Source organism: Alligator sinensis, unplaced genomic scaffold (assembly GCF_000455745.1).
Source record: "Alligator sinensis unplaced genomic scaffold, ASM45574v1 scaffold184_1, whole genome shotgun sequence".
NCBI classification, from domain to species: Eukaryota; Metazoa; Chordata; order Crocodylia; family Alligatoridae; genus Alligator; species Alligator sinensis.
This window is the reverse complement of record NW_005842983.1, coordinates 1-14,837: the sequence shown is the minus strand read 5'-3', so window position 1 is coordinate 14,837 and position 14,837 is coordinate 1. Positions and strand designations below refer to the sequence as shown.

Genomic DNA, 14,837 nt, shown 5'->3' with positions numbered 1-14,837 from the left:
GCAGCCCGTGCCCCCGCCGCCCCGCACACCCTGCACTGCCACCCGCACCAGCTCCCCGCGCTGGCGCCTGGAGCCGGCACTTCAGGGGCTGCGCTGCCCAGAGGCCGACGTTGGGGCAGGCAGAGGCCAAGAAAATCCACCTCCAACCATTTCACCTTGATCGTGGATGCTATTGGCCCCGTCTCCGTGTGCCTGGGGCATGTTTCCTGCCTCCCCATCTCTCCCAGCCCTAGCCATCCCGTGACATGTTCCTCTTGTCCCCAGGTCACGGTGAGTGTGAAGGTCGAGGAGGCGGCCTCACATGAGATGCAGCCCACCCGGGCGCTGCAGCAGCCTGGCGATCCCTGGTCGGAGCAGGTGCGGGCCCAAACTGTGGAAGTGCCTTTGGAGGAGGCAGCACAATGGGACAGCCCAGGGCCTCGGGACCAGCCACCTCATAGCCTCAGAGAAGAGCCGATGCCAGGCCCAGAGTCAGGTGAGGGGCCAGGTGCAGGCCAGGGCATGGATCTGAGTGCCACAGCGATTGTTCTCCATTTCCCTGCACTCCCACACACCACAGGCTCCAGCTGCCACAGTCACAGGCCAGTACGGGAGAACAGCAGGGCTGTCCCCTGCCAGCAGCACCAGGCCTGACCTGTGCATTGTTTTTCCCACCCACAGCTGCAGGAACCACGAGCAAAGCTCATCAGCAGCCTCCTGAAGAAGGGCCTGCAGACCTGGAGCTGCCGAGGACTTCCTCAGGGAGGCTGGGGGAGAGAGGCTCCCTGACCCCTGAGCCGAGCAAACTGCAGCAGGGGCAGGGGAAGCTGGCAAAGCAGGTGGAGACCACGGAGGTGAGCAGGGCACCAGCTCCTGCGGGGGGTGGGAGTGCCACTGGGGCAATGCTTGGGAGGAGACGGGTGCAGTCGAGAGTTTGGGGAGCGGAGAGAGCTAAGGAGAGACAAGTCTGGTGACATGGGCTGCAGCCACACCCAGGTGGCGTTAGCCAGAGCTTGCCCCCAGTGTTGATTGCCAGGGTTGCTGGCACGGGAACATCTGGCTTTAAAGGTGCTGCCTCTCGGGGCCAAGCACATAGAACGTGATGGGCTTGGCTAGGGCAGACATGTGGACCACTACATCCACGGCTGCACCCACATTCCCTGTCAGTGCAGAAGGCGGCATTTTGCACTGCTGGGTGTCATGGCCCAGCCCGCAGAGAGGTGTTGCGCAGAGGGATTCTGGAGAGCGCGGCAGGGGCTGGAAGAAGCTGGACTGGGTGACACGGATGCTTGTGCCTGCAGCTCCCGGAGGCCTTTGAGGACGTGGCTGTGTATTTCACACGGGAGGAGTGGGAGCTGCTGGAAGACGCACAGAAGGGGCTTTACCGGGACCAGATGCTGAGGAACTGGCGAGCCCTCGTGTCCCTGGGTAAAGCTTTTTCCGGCTTCTCCCCGCAACCGTGTCAGCGCTGACACTTATTGTCTTCTCCCTGCTTCTCAGCACTCTTGTCCTCATGAACTTTTCCCTGGGGGTTGAAATCCATGTCCTCCCCACAGCTCCATGCATGATCATGCTTCTCTCATGTTTAACACCAACATTTCCCGCTTCATTTGATCTGACTGCCTTCACTTGAGTCGTCTCCATTCTTGTAACCTCTGGTGCTTCCAGCCATGTCTTAGTGAGGGCAGGGGCAACGCGTAGGGGGTGCACGCAGGTGCATGTGCACCCCCCGAGCGTGGCAGTGCACCCGCTACAAAAAGGCATTGCCGACACTCGGCAGCGCTCGCAGGTATTTGCTGCTCACCACCCCACCGGCGACACTGCTGGCGGCATCTGCAGGCAGTCCATGATAGCTGCTGGCCGCTGCCGCCAGTGCTGGCAGTGCCTGCGGGTGGTCACTGACTGCTGGTCAGCGCTTATCAACTCAGTCCCCCCGCCACAGCCACCTGCTCCCACTGGTGTTGCGCCTCCTCAGCCACCAGGTTGTACGCGCCGTTCACTGGTGAGGGTATCTCCTTTTCCCTTCTCAGCGTGGTCATATCATTCCCAATTGATTGGGCAGAAAAATTAACTGCCAGCTGTTCCTCAGGGAGTGGGTCTGATTTCTTCTCTGTTCCACCTAGCATGTTGTGTCCCACACGTCTAATTCTCTGAGTGTGTTCAGTCAGTGCTGTCTAAAGCCCCTTTCTTCTTTGGTTATGACCCAGCAGAGGGTAATGGAAGACTTATCAGCCCCTGCTGCTACCAGCCCTGGGATTTGCATTTCCTTGACTTCATCTCTAGCAACCTGTGCACGCGTGATGGGATCTGGGAACTTCTTCTCCAGATCCCTGGAAGCTTCTCCTTGTTCCTTCCTACAGTCTTGATAAGTACAGGCTCTGGCTTGACTGTGTTTACTTGGAGACCTGTTCCCAGGCTTGCTCTGACACTGACAGAAGTTGCTGTCCCCTCCTCCCATCATCCCTCTGCATGTTAGATGCCATCACAGTGATAAAATAGGTGGGCTTGGTGCAGGACTGGTGAAAACTGGTTGTTGTTTCCAGAGGGTCTCTGATACAGGGGATATTCTGGCTTGTGGGCATGGTTGGGGGACTTACCTTGTACCAGGTCAATTTACTTTTCTAGTGCTTTTTTCTTCCGGTTCCCCTGAAGGACTTCCTTTGGGAAGAGCTTTAAGACTTTTTGTTGCTCAGCGAAGACCATGTCAACCATCCCTACGTTATGGACCTTTGTGCTGCAAAAGGTGTCTTTTTCTGCCTTCTCTTGTCCATATCCAGGACTCCCAGGACCTTTGTTTCAAACCCTGCAGGATTTCCATGCGAGTGTGCTCATCTCTCCTTCTGGCATGGTCCTCCGACTGGATGGGATGATTGGGAGCTTGTGTGCTCGTCTCCCTTTCTGGGATTATCCTCCCATTGGATGGGTTGATTGCATTTGTTGCCACTGCAGTTCTTATAAAATCCTCCCTTCCTCTGCCCTGGTGGGGAATGATCCCATCTTGCAGAAAAAAGTGTCATGGTCAGCCATCTCGTCCTGGATTCTGTTTGCGGCTGCCAGGCCTTGCTTTAAAAGTTCCCAGAGAAAAAACTCATTTCCATTCCTTTACCTGGAATGACACTGATAAGACATGTTATCCAGCCACCAGTGTGTCCAGCATCTATTCATTCTGGTGTCTTTTAAATAGTGAAAGCTTCATCTTTCTCCCCTTGAGCACATCACTGCATCTACACCCCCTGTCTGGGAGTTCTGTCAGTCTCACATCTGTTTTATACCTCAAAGTGGTGGGTACTTTGTTTCCTATGACCATCCCCCAGCCCCTGAGTGACAAAGGCCATCATCTCTTGCATCTTAAATGTCCACCCTCCCTTGTCCTTCAAGGCCTCAGTAGAATCCTTGAGTTCATTGGATCCATTCCCCAAATCCCAGTTGGTTATTTGGAATCCAGTACCCAGTCATGAATGCTTTTTAACCACTGCCCTGAACAGGATATCGTGGTCCCACCCCTGACTTAATCTGCTGCATTGTGCGAGGACAGAAGGAGCTCTGGGTCTGTGATGATGAGGACCGTGAGGACATCTCAAAGTCCAAGGACCTGCTGCCAGGTGAGTTGTGGCTGTCCCCTCCCCCAAGTCCCCTCTCAGAAATGCTCCATCCCCACAGTGACGGGGCCGGGAACCGCAGACCTGCCCGGCGCTGCCCTTCCTGGTTTCTGACCTTGAATAGCTTATGCAGTCGTGTGTCCTGGGAGGTGTTGTTCCCACGCACTGAAACTCCAAGGTGTGGAGACGAGCAGCCTTTCCCTTCTCCTCCTCCTAACTACAACTGCTAGGGGACAACCAGGTATACTGTTCTGGTGACATGCAGGCCACCTGGGTCTCAGGAGCAGAGGACATTCTCATACACCCATTCCAGTCTCCAGATCTTTCCCTGGAGACAGGAAGGAGACACAGCTTTGTTCCTTCCAGGAAAGAGACCCCTAGCTCTAAATCCTCCCCTCCCAGAGCAGGTTTGGAGGCAGGAGGGACAAACTACATGGGCTTTTTCCACCAAGGAGAAGCAGCTGGTCCAGTGTAAAGCCATTTTCTCCACACAACCCTGACTGCTGGTGAGCCCCAGAAATTCACTGTGAGGCTATCCATCCTGGTACCAGATGCTGGTCTCAGGGCTGCCAGAGACCATGGGCAAACAATGGAGAGCAGTCCCACCAATGCACTTTGGCTTCCAGAGCATGTCAACCTAGCCAGGTGGAGGGTTCAGCATCATCTCCCCGTGGACCCGCTAGTGCTGTGGAACAGAGCAGCCCTTAGAGAGAATCCTTCTTCCTTTCTGCTGGTCCTGCCTCTAGTGTCCAGGGGTCCTTAGGGCAAGAAGTCATCTAGGTCCTATCCTAATATGTCCCATGTGGGTTTCTCACTGCAGGATCTGAGGGGATGCAGTGACAGCTGGGCCAGAAACCCTGAGGGTCTGGTTCTCACCTCCACTGAGCAGGGAACATTAACCTGGCACAGAGATGTGCCCCTCCCTCACACCCAGCACTTGTGGTTTGGCAGGAAGACCTTGTTCTCTTCAGAAAACTTAAGTGCCAAGGTGCAGTCATGCTCTAATGCCCATCGCAGCAATATTTGGCCTGTGGCAGCAGGGCAGGGAATAAGCTGGAATTTCTCTTCCCCATGCAGGAGGTGCCTGGCTGGTGAGCAGAGTTGAGAAGCAGAGTCTGGAAGAAGGCCCTGCAAACCTGGAGCCACCCTGGTCTTTCCCCGGGGGTTTGGCTGAGATGGAGTCCGTGAGACCTGAGGAAGACCAATGGCTCCAGAGCCAGGGGAGACCCCAAAAACTGAGGGAGAAAGTAGCAGTGAAGCAGGAGCCAACTTCCCTTGGGCGTGAGAGTGGAGAAAGTACAGAAGCCAGAGAGAGCCCTGGGCCCAGGGAAGGATTTGTGGAGCTGAAGAGCCATAAGGCAAAGTTCCACCGAAAAGAGACCCTGTGTCCAAACCAAGCCAGTGGGGAGGGACTGAGAGGGAAGCAGGAGGTGGCTACCAAGCCCAGGAACAAAGCCCACCCCTCCCCGGAGTGCCAGAAAATATTTCAGTGCCCCTCACACCAGGCTCTGTCACATGGGTGCCCTGAGTGTAGGAAGAATTTCACCCACTCCTCCCACCTTGCTGTGCACCAGCGCATCCATAAAGTGAAGAAACCACATCAGTGCTCTGAGTGTGGGAAGAGATTCACCCACTCCTCCCATCTGGCACGACACCAGCCCATCCATACCGGGGAGAGGCCATATCAGTGCTCTCTGTGTAGGAAGTGCTTCACCAGCTCATCCTACCTGGATCAGCACCAACGCGTCCACACAGGGGAGAAGCCATATCAGTGCGCTGTGTGTGGGAAGAGCTTCAAACATTCCTCCAATCTGTCACAACACCAACGTATCCACACAGGGGAGAAGCCACATCAGTGCTCTCAGTGTGGGAAGAGATTCAGCCGGACCTCCCACCTGGCCCAGCACCAACGCATCCACACTGGGGAGAAGCCATATCAGTGCTCTCATTGTGGAAAAAGCTTCACCAGTTCATCCGACCTGGCCCATCACCAACTCATCCACACAGGGGAGAAGCCACATCAATGCTCTGCATGTGGGAAGAGCTTCAGCCGTTCCTTTGACCTTGTCATTCACCAGCGTATCCACACAGGTGATAAGCCACATAAGTGTGCTGTGTGTGGGAAGAGCTTTGCTTATTCTTCCACTCTGGCACAACACCAACGTATCCACACAGGGGAGAAGCCACATCAGTGCTCTGTGTGTGGGAAGAGCTTCACCCGGACCTCCCACCTGGCCCAGCACCAATGCATCCACACTGGGGAGAACCCATATCAGTGCTCTCAGTGTGGAAAGAGCTTCACCAGTTTATCTGACCTGGCCCATCACCAGTGCATCCACACAGGGGAGAAGCCACATCGGTGCTCTCAGTGTGGGAAGAGCTTCACCCGGCCCTCCCACCTGGCCCAGCACCAATGCATCCACACTGGGGAGAACCCATATCAGTGCTCTCAGTGTGGAAAGAGCTTCACCAGTTCATCTGACCTGGCCCATCACCAACACATCCACACAGGGGAGAAGCCACATCAATGTTCCGTGTGTGGGAAGAACTTCAGCCGTTACTATAACCTGATCATTCACCAGCGTATCCACACAGGTGATAAGCCACATCAGTGTTCTGTGTGTGGGAAGAGCTTTGCTTACTCCTCCAGTCTGGCACAACACCTACGTATCCACACAGGGGAGAAGCCACATCAGTGCTCTCTGTGTAGGAAGAGCTTCACCCAGATCTCCCACCTGGCCCAGCACCAACGCATCCACATTGGGGAGTAGCCATCACCAGTGCATCCCCACAGATTAGAAGCCATATCAGTGCTCTGTGTGTGGGAAGAGCTTCACCAGTTCGTCCTACCTGGCCCAGCACCAGTGTATTCACAGACAGGAGAAGTGGTGGTAGTGTGGAAAGAGCTTCTCTGAATCCTTCAGCCTAGCCACACATCAGTGTATGCACACACAGGAGAAGCCACATCAGTACTCTGTGTGTGGGAAGAGCTTCACCCAATCCTACAGCCTGACCACACATGAACATTTTCACCCTGGTGAGAAGCCATATCAGCGCCGTTAGTACGGTAAGATCTTCACCCATCCTTCAGCCTGGCCACGCACCAGCCTATGTACACGGGAGTAACCACATCAGTGCCCTTAGTGTGGGAAGACCGTCACTATTTCGTCCCACATGGCCCAACATCCACAGAGGGGAGAAGCCATATTAGTGCTCTGTGTGTGGAAAGAGCTTCACCTAGTCTTCCCAACTGGACCGGCACCAATGCATCTGTGAAGAAATCCTGCTGTGTCTGTCTCCCTGGACTGGGACATTCCAGCCCCACCTCTGTTTTTAAGCACTGGGTGTTTAGATCAACCGGGTCACCTAGGCAACCAGGCTGTAAAAATTCCTGCAGGGAGGGGAGTTTCCTCTCTGTTTCTTCCTGTGGCAGTCATTTTGGGACTCAGACAAGCATAGGCCACCTCAGAGAGACTCTTTGGCTGATTTTACAGTGAGTAGATTTGAAACTTAGCCAGTAGATTAAAACTAAGTCAATAAGCCATGTGTTAAAAAGGCCTCCCCAAGTCCATTTCTGAAAGACTCAATTTATTCTATTTTGCTCAAGGCATTTTCTTTTGAAATGTCTTTGTTCCATATCCCTCCCCCATTCTGTCCCTCTCTGGAAGGGGGATGGCCGGATGTAGGCTCCCCAGGGGAGACTCCCAAAGCGTGGTTTTGGACCTGGCACAGTGATGTGGGTGGGTCTGTGTAGTAATACCCCCTACTGTGCACACCACAGCATCCACACAGGGGAGAGTGCACTGTGGGTCAGGGATGCCTGGGTGAGGGAGATTCCTTACCCTCCATTGAAGCTGACCTCGTGAAGGAACATGTTGACAGGCTGGACACCTTCAAGTCAGCTGGCCCTGACGGTTTACACCCCAGGGTGCTCAAGAAGCTGGCGAGCATCATAGCCCAGCCCCTGGCACGGATCTTCGAGAGCTCCTGGCGCTCTGGTGTAGTGCCTGAAGACTGGAAGAAGGCCAATGTGGTGCCTATCTTCAAGAAAGGGAGGAAAGTGGATCCGGCAAACTACAGGCCCATCAGCCTGACCTCTATCCCCGGGAAGGTCTTAGAAAAAATCATCAAGGAGGCCATTCTTATTGGACTGGCAGATGGTAACACCCTGAGGGATAGGCAGCATGGGTCTGTTGTGGGTAGGTCTTGCTTGACCAATCTCATTTCCTTTTACAACCAGGTGACCTATCAGCTGGACAAGGGGGATGAGATTGATGTCATATATCTTGACTTTAAAAAAGCCTTTGATCTGGTATCCCATGATCACCTCTTGGCAAAACTGGCTAACTGCGGCCTCGACCTCGCCACAATCTGCTCACTGGGGAATTGGCTCCACGGCAGGACCCAGGGGTGGTGGTTGACGTAAGTCAGTCGTCGTGGTGACCAGTGGGTGGGGTCCCTCAAGGCTCTGTCCTAGGGCCTATACTTTTTAACATCATCAAAGATGTAGAATTTGGTGTCAGAAGCGGGCTGGCCAAGTTTGCCGATGACACCAAACTGTGGGGTAAAGCATCCACCCCTGAGGACAGGAGGGTGATCCAGGCAGACCTTGACAGGCTCAGGAAATGGGCGGATGAGAACCTGATGGTGTTCAACACCAAAAAATGCAAGGTTCTCCACCTTGGGAGGAAAAACCCTGCAGCATGCTTATAGGCTCGGCAGCGCTACGCTGGCTAGCACTATGGACGAAAGGGACTTGGGGGTCATCATTGACCACAAGAGGAACATGAGCCTGCAATGCGATGCTGCGGCTAGTAAAGTGAGCAAAATGCTGGCTTGCATCCATAGATGCTTCTCAAGCAAATCCCGGGACGTCATCCTCCCATTGTACTCGGCCTTGGAGTACTGTGTCCAGGTTTGGGCTCTACAATTCAGAAAGGATGTGGAGAAGCTTGAGAGAGTGCAGAGAAGAGCCACGCGCATGATCAGAGGTCAGGAAAACAGACCTTATGATGAGAGGCTGAGAGCTATGGGGCTTTTCAGCCTGGAAAAGCGCAGGCTTAGGGGCGATCTGGTGGCCATCTGTAAGTTTATCGGGGTGCTCACCAGGATCTGGGGGAACGTCTGTTCACCAGAGTGTCCCAAGGGATGACAAGATCGAACAGTCACAAACTCCTCTGCAACTGATTCAGGCTGGACATGAGGAAGAACTTCTTTACTGTTCGAGACCCCAAGGTTTGGAATAGCCTGCTGCCGAAGGTGGTTCAAGCACCCACTTTAAACGCCTTCAGGGCACATTTGGATGTCTATCTTGCTGGGATCCTATGATCCCTGCTGACTTCCTGTCCCCGGGGCAGAGGGCTGGACTCTGATCCTTCGGGGTCCCTTCCAGCCTGAATGTCTATGAAATCTATGAAAAGTCAGTGCTGTATGTATGGAAAATGCTTCACCCATTCCTCCAATCTTGTGCTACACCAGCACATCTCTAAGGGGGACACACTGTATTAGTGTTCTGTATGTGGGAAGAGCAATCCTCCAGCCTGGCCGCTCGCCAGTACATCCACACAGGGGAGAAAGCACATCAGTGCTTGGAATTTGGGAAAGAGATTTAGCCAATCTTCCAAGCTGACCAGACACCTATGCATCCACACAGGGGAGATTCAACATCAGTCTTCTGTGTGTGAGGATAGCTTCTAAGACTCCTCCCGCCTGGCCAAACACCAGTGTATGCACCCGGGAGGATCCATAATTCTGCCAGAAGTGGAGGGAAGGCTTGTAGATGCCTACCTGGTCAGCTCCCACCAGGGGCTGCATTCAGGGAAGCAGCCTCCTGCTGCTGAAGTGTAGAAATATTTCATGCAGCCTTTGGGCCTTGTCGGGTATTGCAGAACCCAAAGGATCCAGTGGCTGGCCCCCAAGGTTTGATTTGGGGAGGGATAATAGGAAACACCTGAGGCAGAGGCCAGCTCAGATACTGGGAGAACCTGCAAGGGGGTGATTTTCATATTGGTCTTGGAGCCTGTGCCTTTCCCACTGTTCTCCAAACGTAGCTGGTCCCCACCAGGGAGAAGAAGCACCTTCCCAATAGGGTGACCTCCCCAAGACAGCTGGCTCCAAATACCCCCAGGGCCTGCCTTTGGCTGTCTCCTGTGCCCATTGAGTCTGAGCCCATGCTGTCAGGTTTTGCTTCTCAGCCTCTCTCCAGTACTCTGTACCCCTGGGTACCTGTTGCTTCCCTTCTCTCCTGCCCTTTACAGCCCTCTGTTATGCAGTCTCTGATCAGAAAGCTCCAGCACCGAACATGGTATCCCTGTGGCTGGGCTTGTGCCCTCTCCAGAGCTGTGAGTCAGGAACCAACCAAGACCCAGAACCCTTTCACAGGCAGATCTCCCTGTCAGTTCCCATCCCCTTCCCTTTGCCAAGGATTCACTGTGATCCAGGGGCTGTTGCAAACCCTCGGGCACAGGAGTCAGTAACACTTGAGGCCTTCCACGTATTGCTGTGCAGCAAGTACCCTGCCCTTTGGAAGAAGCCTGCGGCCAGGGGAGAGTAGAGTGCCTTTTCTGGGGGAAAAGGGGGAAGGAGGTGCAACCTGTGGCAGGTCCTGCCTCTCTTGTGGAAGGGTGGGAAGAGTATGAGGACATCCTTTGGGTGAAACACAGCATGTTGTCACTTGGGGAATGCTCCCTGATCACTTGTATCCCAATACACGGTGGCTCTTGTGGAAGAGCTTGCTTTGACTTCTTTTGTACTTGTCCAGATAAAATGCAAGATGCCAGGCACATCCTAGTTGTAACACCCTGAGATCCTACTCCAGCTTTGTCAGTGCCACACCCTCAAACATCCTTGTGTGGGAGCAGAGAGACGTGTCCCTCTGGGGCACCAGGACCAGAGGCAAGGTAGAAACACATGGGTGCAAGTACACACTAGACCAGGGGTGGGAAAATGCAGCCCGCCAGGCCATTCTGTCCAGCCCGCGGGGCCCCTAAAAAATTTAGAAAATTAACATTTATCTGCCCTGGTCTGCCTGCCACACGGCCCTTGATGGCTTGCCGAAACTCAGTAAGTGGCCCTCTGCCCAAATTAATTGCCCACCCCTGCACTAGACTCATGCCCCTTTCTCCTTTTGGTCCAGGGAAGCTTACTGCCTCTCTTGTCCAAGGCCAAATGCCCTCCAGGTTCTGTGTGGACCTCGGCATTACCCTGAAGCTGGGTTTGCAGGGATGGATCCCCTATGAGCCCAACCCATGTTAAAGATAAAGAAATGGGGGTGTTTATCAATCCATGCCTCAAAAAAGCAACTAAAAAAAAAAAGGCAAGCCCAATTCCGTTTATTTTGTACACGTGGCCAGTGTATATTTATTGCATGATTCACTTGTTCATTACGTGACAGTTACTTCACATATGTGACTGGGCTACATTTATTGTGCAATTCACCTGTTGCATGAAAATTATTTGGCACATATGGCCAAGCAACATTTATTGCACAATTCATCAGTTCATTGCATGACAATTCCTTTGTATGTGTGGCTTGGGGTACATTTATTGCATGAATCACCTGTACATGAGTCACCTGTTCATTGCATGACAATTACCTTGCATGTGTGGGCAATCTACATTTATTGCACGATTCACCTATTCATTGCATGATGATTGCTTTATACATATGGATGGGCTACATTTATTGCGTGATTCACCAGTGAGTTGTAAAATATACGTAGCGGGTAGTGGGTGCCTAGAACTCGCACTCCACTGATTTCAGCGTTTTAGCTCAGTCAGTCATCAGGTCATCCAGGGGTCCGTGGAGCCTGCTGCTTCCAAGGTGTTTTGTGGCACCTTGGCTTAATTACAATTAAGCATGACCAAAACTTCGACACATGTCTGCGTGCGCGTGTGTGTATGTCTCTGCTTGCTGGGACCAGGGCTGTGAGCATGTGTCTGTGTGCATGGACGGTCCCTGAGCTGTGAGGTGGGAACAGGTGCTGGGGATTTGGCCCTGTACCCCTGCAGTTAGGGGAGGGTAGGGGGTCTCTTGGTGGGGATTGAGGGGTGTGGCCCAAATGCCTGGGTTCTGTCTGTGCGTGTATTATGGGTTTCTGTCAGAGGGGCATAGTATACAGATGAATGCCTGGATGTCCCGTGTCTTATGGGTCTGCCGTTATGAGCTGGAGCCTCTTTGCCCTGAACAATTAACCAATGATCAGAGCCCAGTTCTCACCTGCCACGTCTTGATGGAACTTATAACTTGGGAGATGTTGCTCTGTTGAAGGTTAATCATTAGGGCATCCGGCTTGCTCCTACTGGGGCTCCAACCTCCCCTTATACCCCAGCTGAATACCAACCAGTTCTTTATATGCAATTGATAGTTGCTGCCTATGTCAAATTAATTTTCTCCTCCTAAAAATAGTTTCTGTATCCTGTTCTCCTCCAGGTTACGTCCAGCGCACCAGGCCTGTCACAGTTTCTGCAGGAAAGCAATCTGCCTCACTGGAGATAAGGTGAAGCGGCACCTTGAGTGACCGGCATCAAGTAAGTATTTACCTTTCGGGAATTCACAGTTTTATATATTTTTCCCTATATATTTTCTTTCCCCCTGCCTGCTTTCTGCTTGGGGTCTCATGATTTACCTGTCACATTCCCCTGGGTTTTAATTTTAAAAAATCTCTCAGTCAATCAGCATAGTCCGTGCCACTACTTATAGTCAGTTAGGTACTTAAGGTCTGATTCCCTTCTTCCTATGCAAGGCAAGACCAGCCTTTTCCCACTGTCTTAGTCCTCTTTTTTTTAATTAAATAAACCCAAAGTCCCAAAAGGAAGAAAACAAATAAAGAACTTTCCTCCCTGTCTGGTGCCCTGCGATTAATTCTTTGTTTCCGGGTTCCAGGCTCTCGGGGTGCCCGCTGACATCAGTTTGTGGCCGTGCGGACGGGCATGGTGGAGCATATCAAGTGAGGAACCACCCAGCAGCCTTTTGTACTGCTCGTCCTCTCCTCCTCTTCTCGTGTCCTGCCTGAGACAGTCCTGGGGTGCCCTGCTCTGTCAACCCCTCTGAGGTATCCAAGCTCCTCTGAGCTCCAAGATCAGTATCCGACCTTTGCCCCATTCCCAGGGTGAATCTGCCAAGCTCTAGGGAAAAGTTTTCACGCTCTCCTTCTCCCTTTCCTCAGACAAGCTTCCTGCCTGGGTAGATTCCTCCCCAGAAATAGGGAGGTGACTGTGTGGGTCACCAATATGAATAATGCGGTGGCTAGAAAGACATCGTTTCAGACATCGCTGCAATGGCGGTCTTGACGTCGCGGTTACTTCTGCCCGCGCCAGTAAGTTTTATGCCACCGGGCGAGCCACTCTGTCAATTCCTTCTGGAAAGGACAGCCCGCATGGCCCTATCAGAGGGGTCTGTCTGAAGAATAAAAGGCTGTTTAAAATAGGTTGCTTTAACACGGCCTCTTGACATAAAGCTGATTTAGTCCTTTCGAGGGCCTGCATACATGTGTCATCCCGCCTTAGTAGGCCTTTATCTTTACCCTGTAGTAGATCCATCAAGGGTGCTGTTATCTCTGCAAACCGAGGAATAAAATGGCGGTAATATCCCGTGAGGCCTAGAAAAGCCCTCAATTGTTTATGAGTTCAGGGAGGAAAATAATGATGTAAAGCCTTCACCTTGCCAGCTAAAGGGCGAATATGCCCTTGCCCCACCAAGAATCCAAATGTCAGCCTTCCCTGGTACACATTTTTTGGGATTGACAGGGAAGCCGGCATGTCACAACTTCTACAAGACTGCTTGGAAGGCCTCCAGGTGGTGATCCCAGCAATTCAAGTACATAATAATGTGATCTAGATAGACAGCAGCATACGTTTGGTGCAGCACCAACATCCAGTGGATCAGTCGTTGCAAAGTTGCTGCTGTTCCATGCAACCCAAACGGTGTACGCCTGAATTCATATAAGCCCCAGGGAGTCCCAAAGGCAGTTTTGGCCTTGTCTTCTTCTCTCAAAGGAACCCGCCAATAGCCTTGGCTAAGTCTGAAGTCGAAATAAACCTAGCTTGACCCACTCTCTCTAGCAACTCACTAACCTGAGGCATAGGGAAGGCATTGAAGTGGAATATTTCGTTAAATTTTCTAAACTCTACACATAATCTTAACAATCCATCAGGTTTAGGTACCGCCACAATGGGGCTATGCCATGGGCTCCAAGACTCCTGGATTATAGCTTGCTCTAACATTTTAGCAAGCTCTGCCTGTATAATGTGACATCTATGGTAGGGAATCCTCCTCCGTTTTTTCACATTACCTCTCTTTCTGGTGTTATAATACTGTGAACTATGACCCTGGCACAACCTGGTATTTCATTGAAAATATCTTGGAATTGACCAGACATTTTAGCTGACACTGTTGTTGCTCATTCATAAAGGACCCCAAGGGAACTTCTGTCAAGGTTATTTTCCTGCCTTTGGTAACAACCATGTCCCATCCCAAATCGTCTTTCTCAGGGTTAGTAACCCCTCCTGTTCCTGCCATATTTTAAGCAAATCAATACGATATATTTGCTTTTCCTCCTTATGTCCAGAGTGAGAAACTTCGTAACCCACAGGCCCAACCTTTCTAACTATTTCAAACGGACCCTGCCAACAGGTAAGAAACTTATTCGTAGTGCTAGGGAGTAAAACTAGTACCTTTTGCCCTACTTGTAACTCTCTCCTTTGAGCCCCTTTGTCATATGGACGTTTCCGGTCTTCCCGAGCCTGCTGCAAATGCTCACATGACACCTCACTCACTGCCTGTAAACCATGTCTAAGATCTCGCACGTACTCAGTAGTGTCCGTGCCTTCTGATGTCCCCTCCTCCCAACTTTCCTGTACCAGGAAAGTTTCCTGAACACCATTTTGAATGGGGCAAAACCCAGCGAGGACTGGGGAGCTTCCCTAATTGAAAATACCAATGGTGGCACCAATAGCTCCCACTTGCAGGGTTCCTCTTCTACACAACGACGCAACATATTTTTGAGGTACCATTAAATCACTCTACCACCCCATTCATTTGGAGGTGATATACTGTTGTACGCAGGTGTCAGATTTTAACCACTCGACACAGACTCTGTAAGACACTACATGTAAAATTTGAAGCCGGATCAGTAATTATTTCTTTGAGAATTTCTACCCACGTTATCCATTTAAGAAGTTCCTCTGCTACACGAGGACCTGTGACCAACCACATGGGAACTGTTGGGGAAATGGGTGGCATAATCTATTATAACCAGC

The 14,837-nt window shown here is 52.0% G+C and overlaps 1 protein-coding gene and 1 long non-coding RNA gene across 2 annotated transcripts; both read left to right on the top strand.

Annotated features, from left to right (window-relative positions):
* Window positions 1–6: 6 nt before the first annotated feature.
* On the top strand, window positions 7–7,133 carry LOC102379560 (zinc finger protein 2 homolog). Its single transcript, XM_025192873.1, has 5 exons — window positions 7–475; window positions 661–833; window positions 1,281–1,407; window positions 3,465–3,581; window positions 4,656–7,133. The coding sequence occupies exons 1-5, from the start codon at window positions 307–309 to the stop codon at window positions 6,347–6,349; spliced, it is 2,280 nt and encodes a 759-aa protein (XP_025048658.1). The 5' UTR covers window positions 7–306; the 3' UTR covers window positions 6,350–7,133.
* A 479-nt stretch (window positions 7,134–7,612) lies between these two features.
* On the top strand, window positions 7,613–14,809 carry LOC112548175. The gene is made up of 3 exons (XR_003091981.1): window positions 7,613–7,777; window positions 12,010–12,107; window positions 14,147–14,809. It is a non-coding gene; the product is annotated as an uncharacterized LOC112548175 (long non-coding RNA).
* Window positions 14,810–14,837: the final 28 nt, after the last annotated feature.

Coding starts and splice junctions, on each gene's coding strand:
- LOC102379560 (XM_025192873.1), top strand. CDS start 307: ATGCAGCCCACCCGGGCGCTGCAGCAGCCTGGCGATCCCTGGTCGGAG. Junction 834..1,280: donor AGCAGGTGGAGACCACGGAG/GTGAGCAGGGCA, acceptor TTGTGCCTGCAG/CTCCCGGAGGCCTTTGAGGA. Junction 3,582..4,655: donor GTCCAAGGACCTGCTGCCAG/GTGAGTTGTGGC, acceptor TTCCCCATGCAG/GAGGTGCCTGGCTGGTGAGC.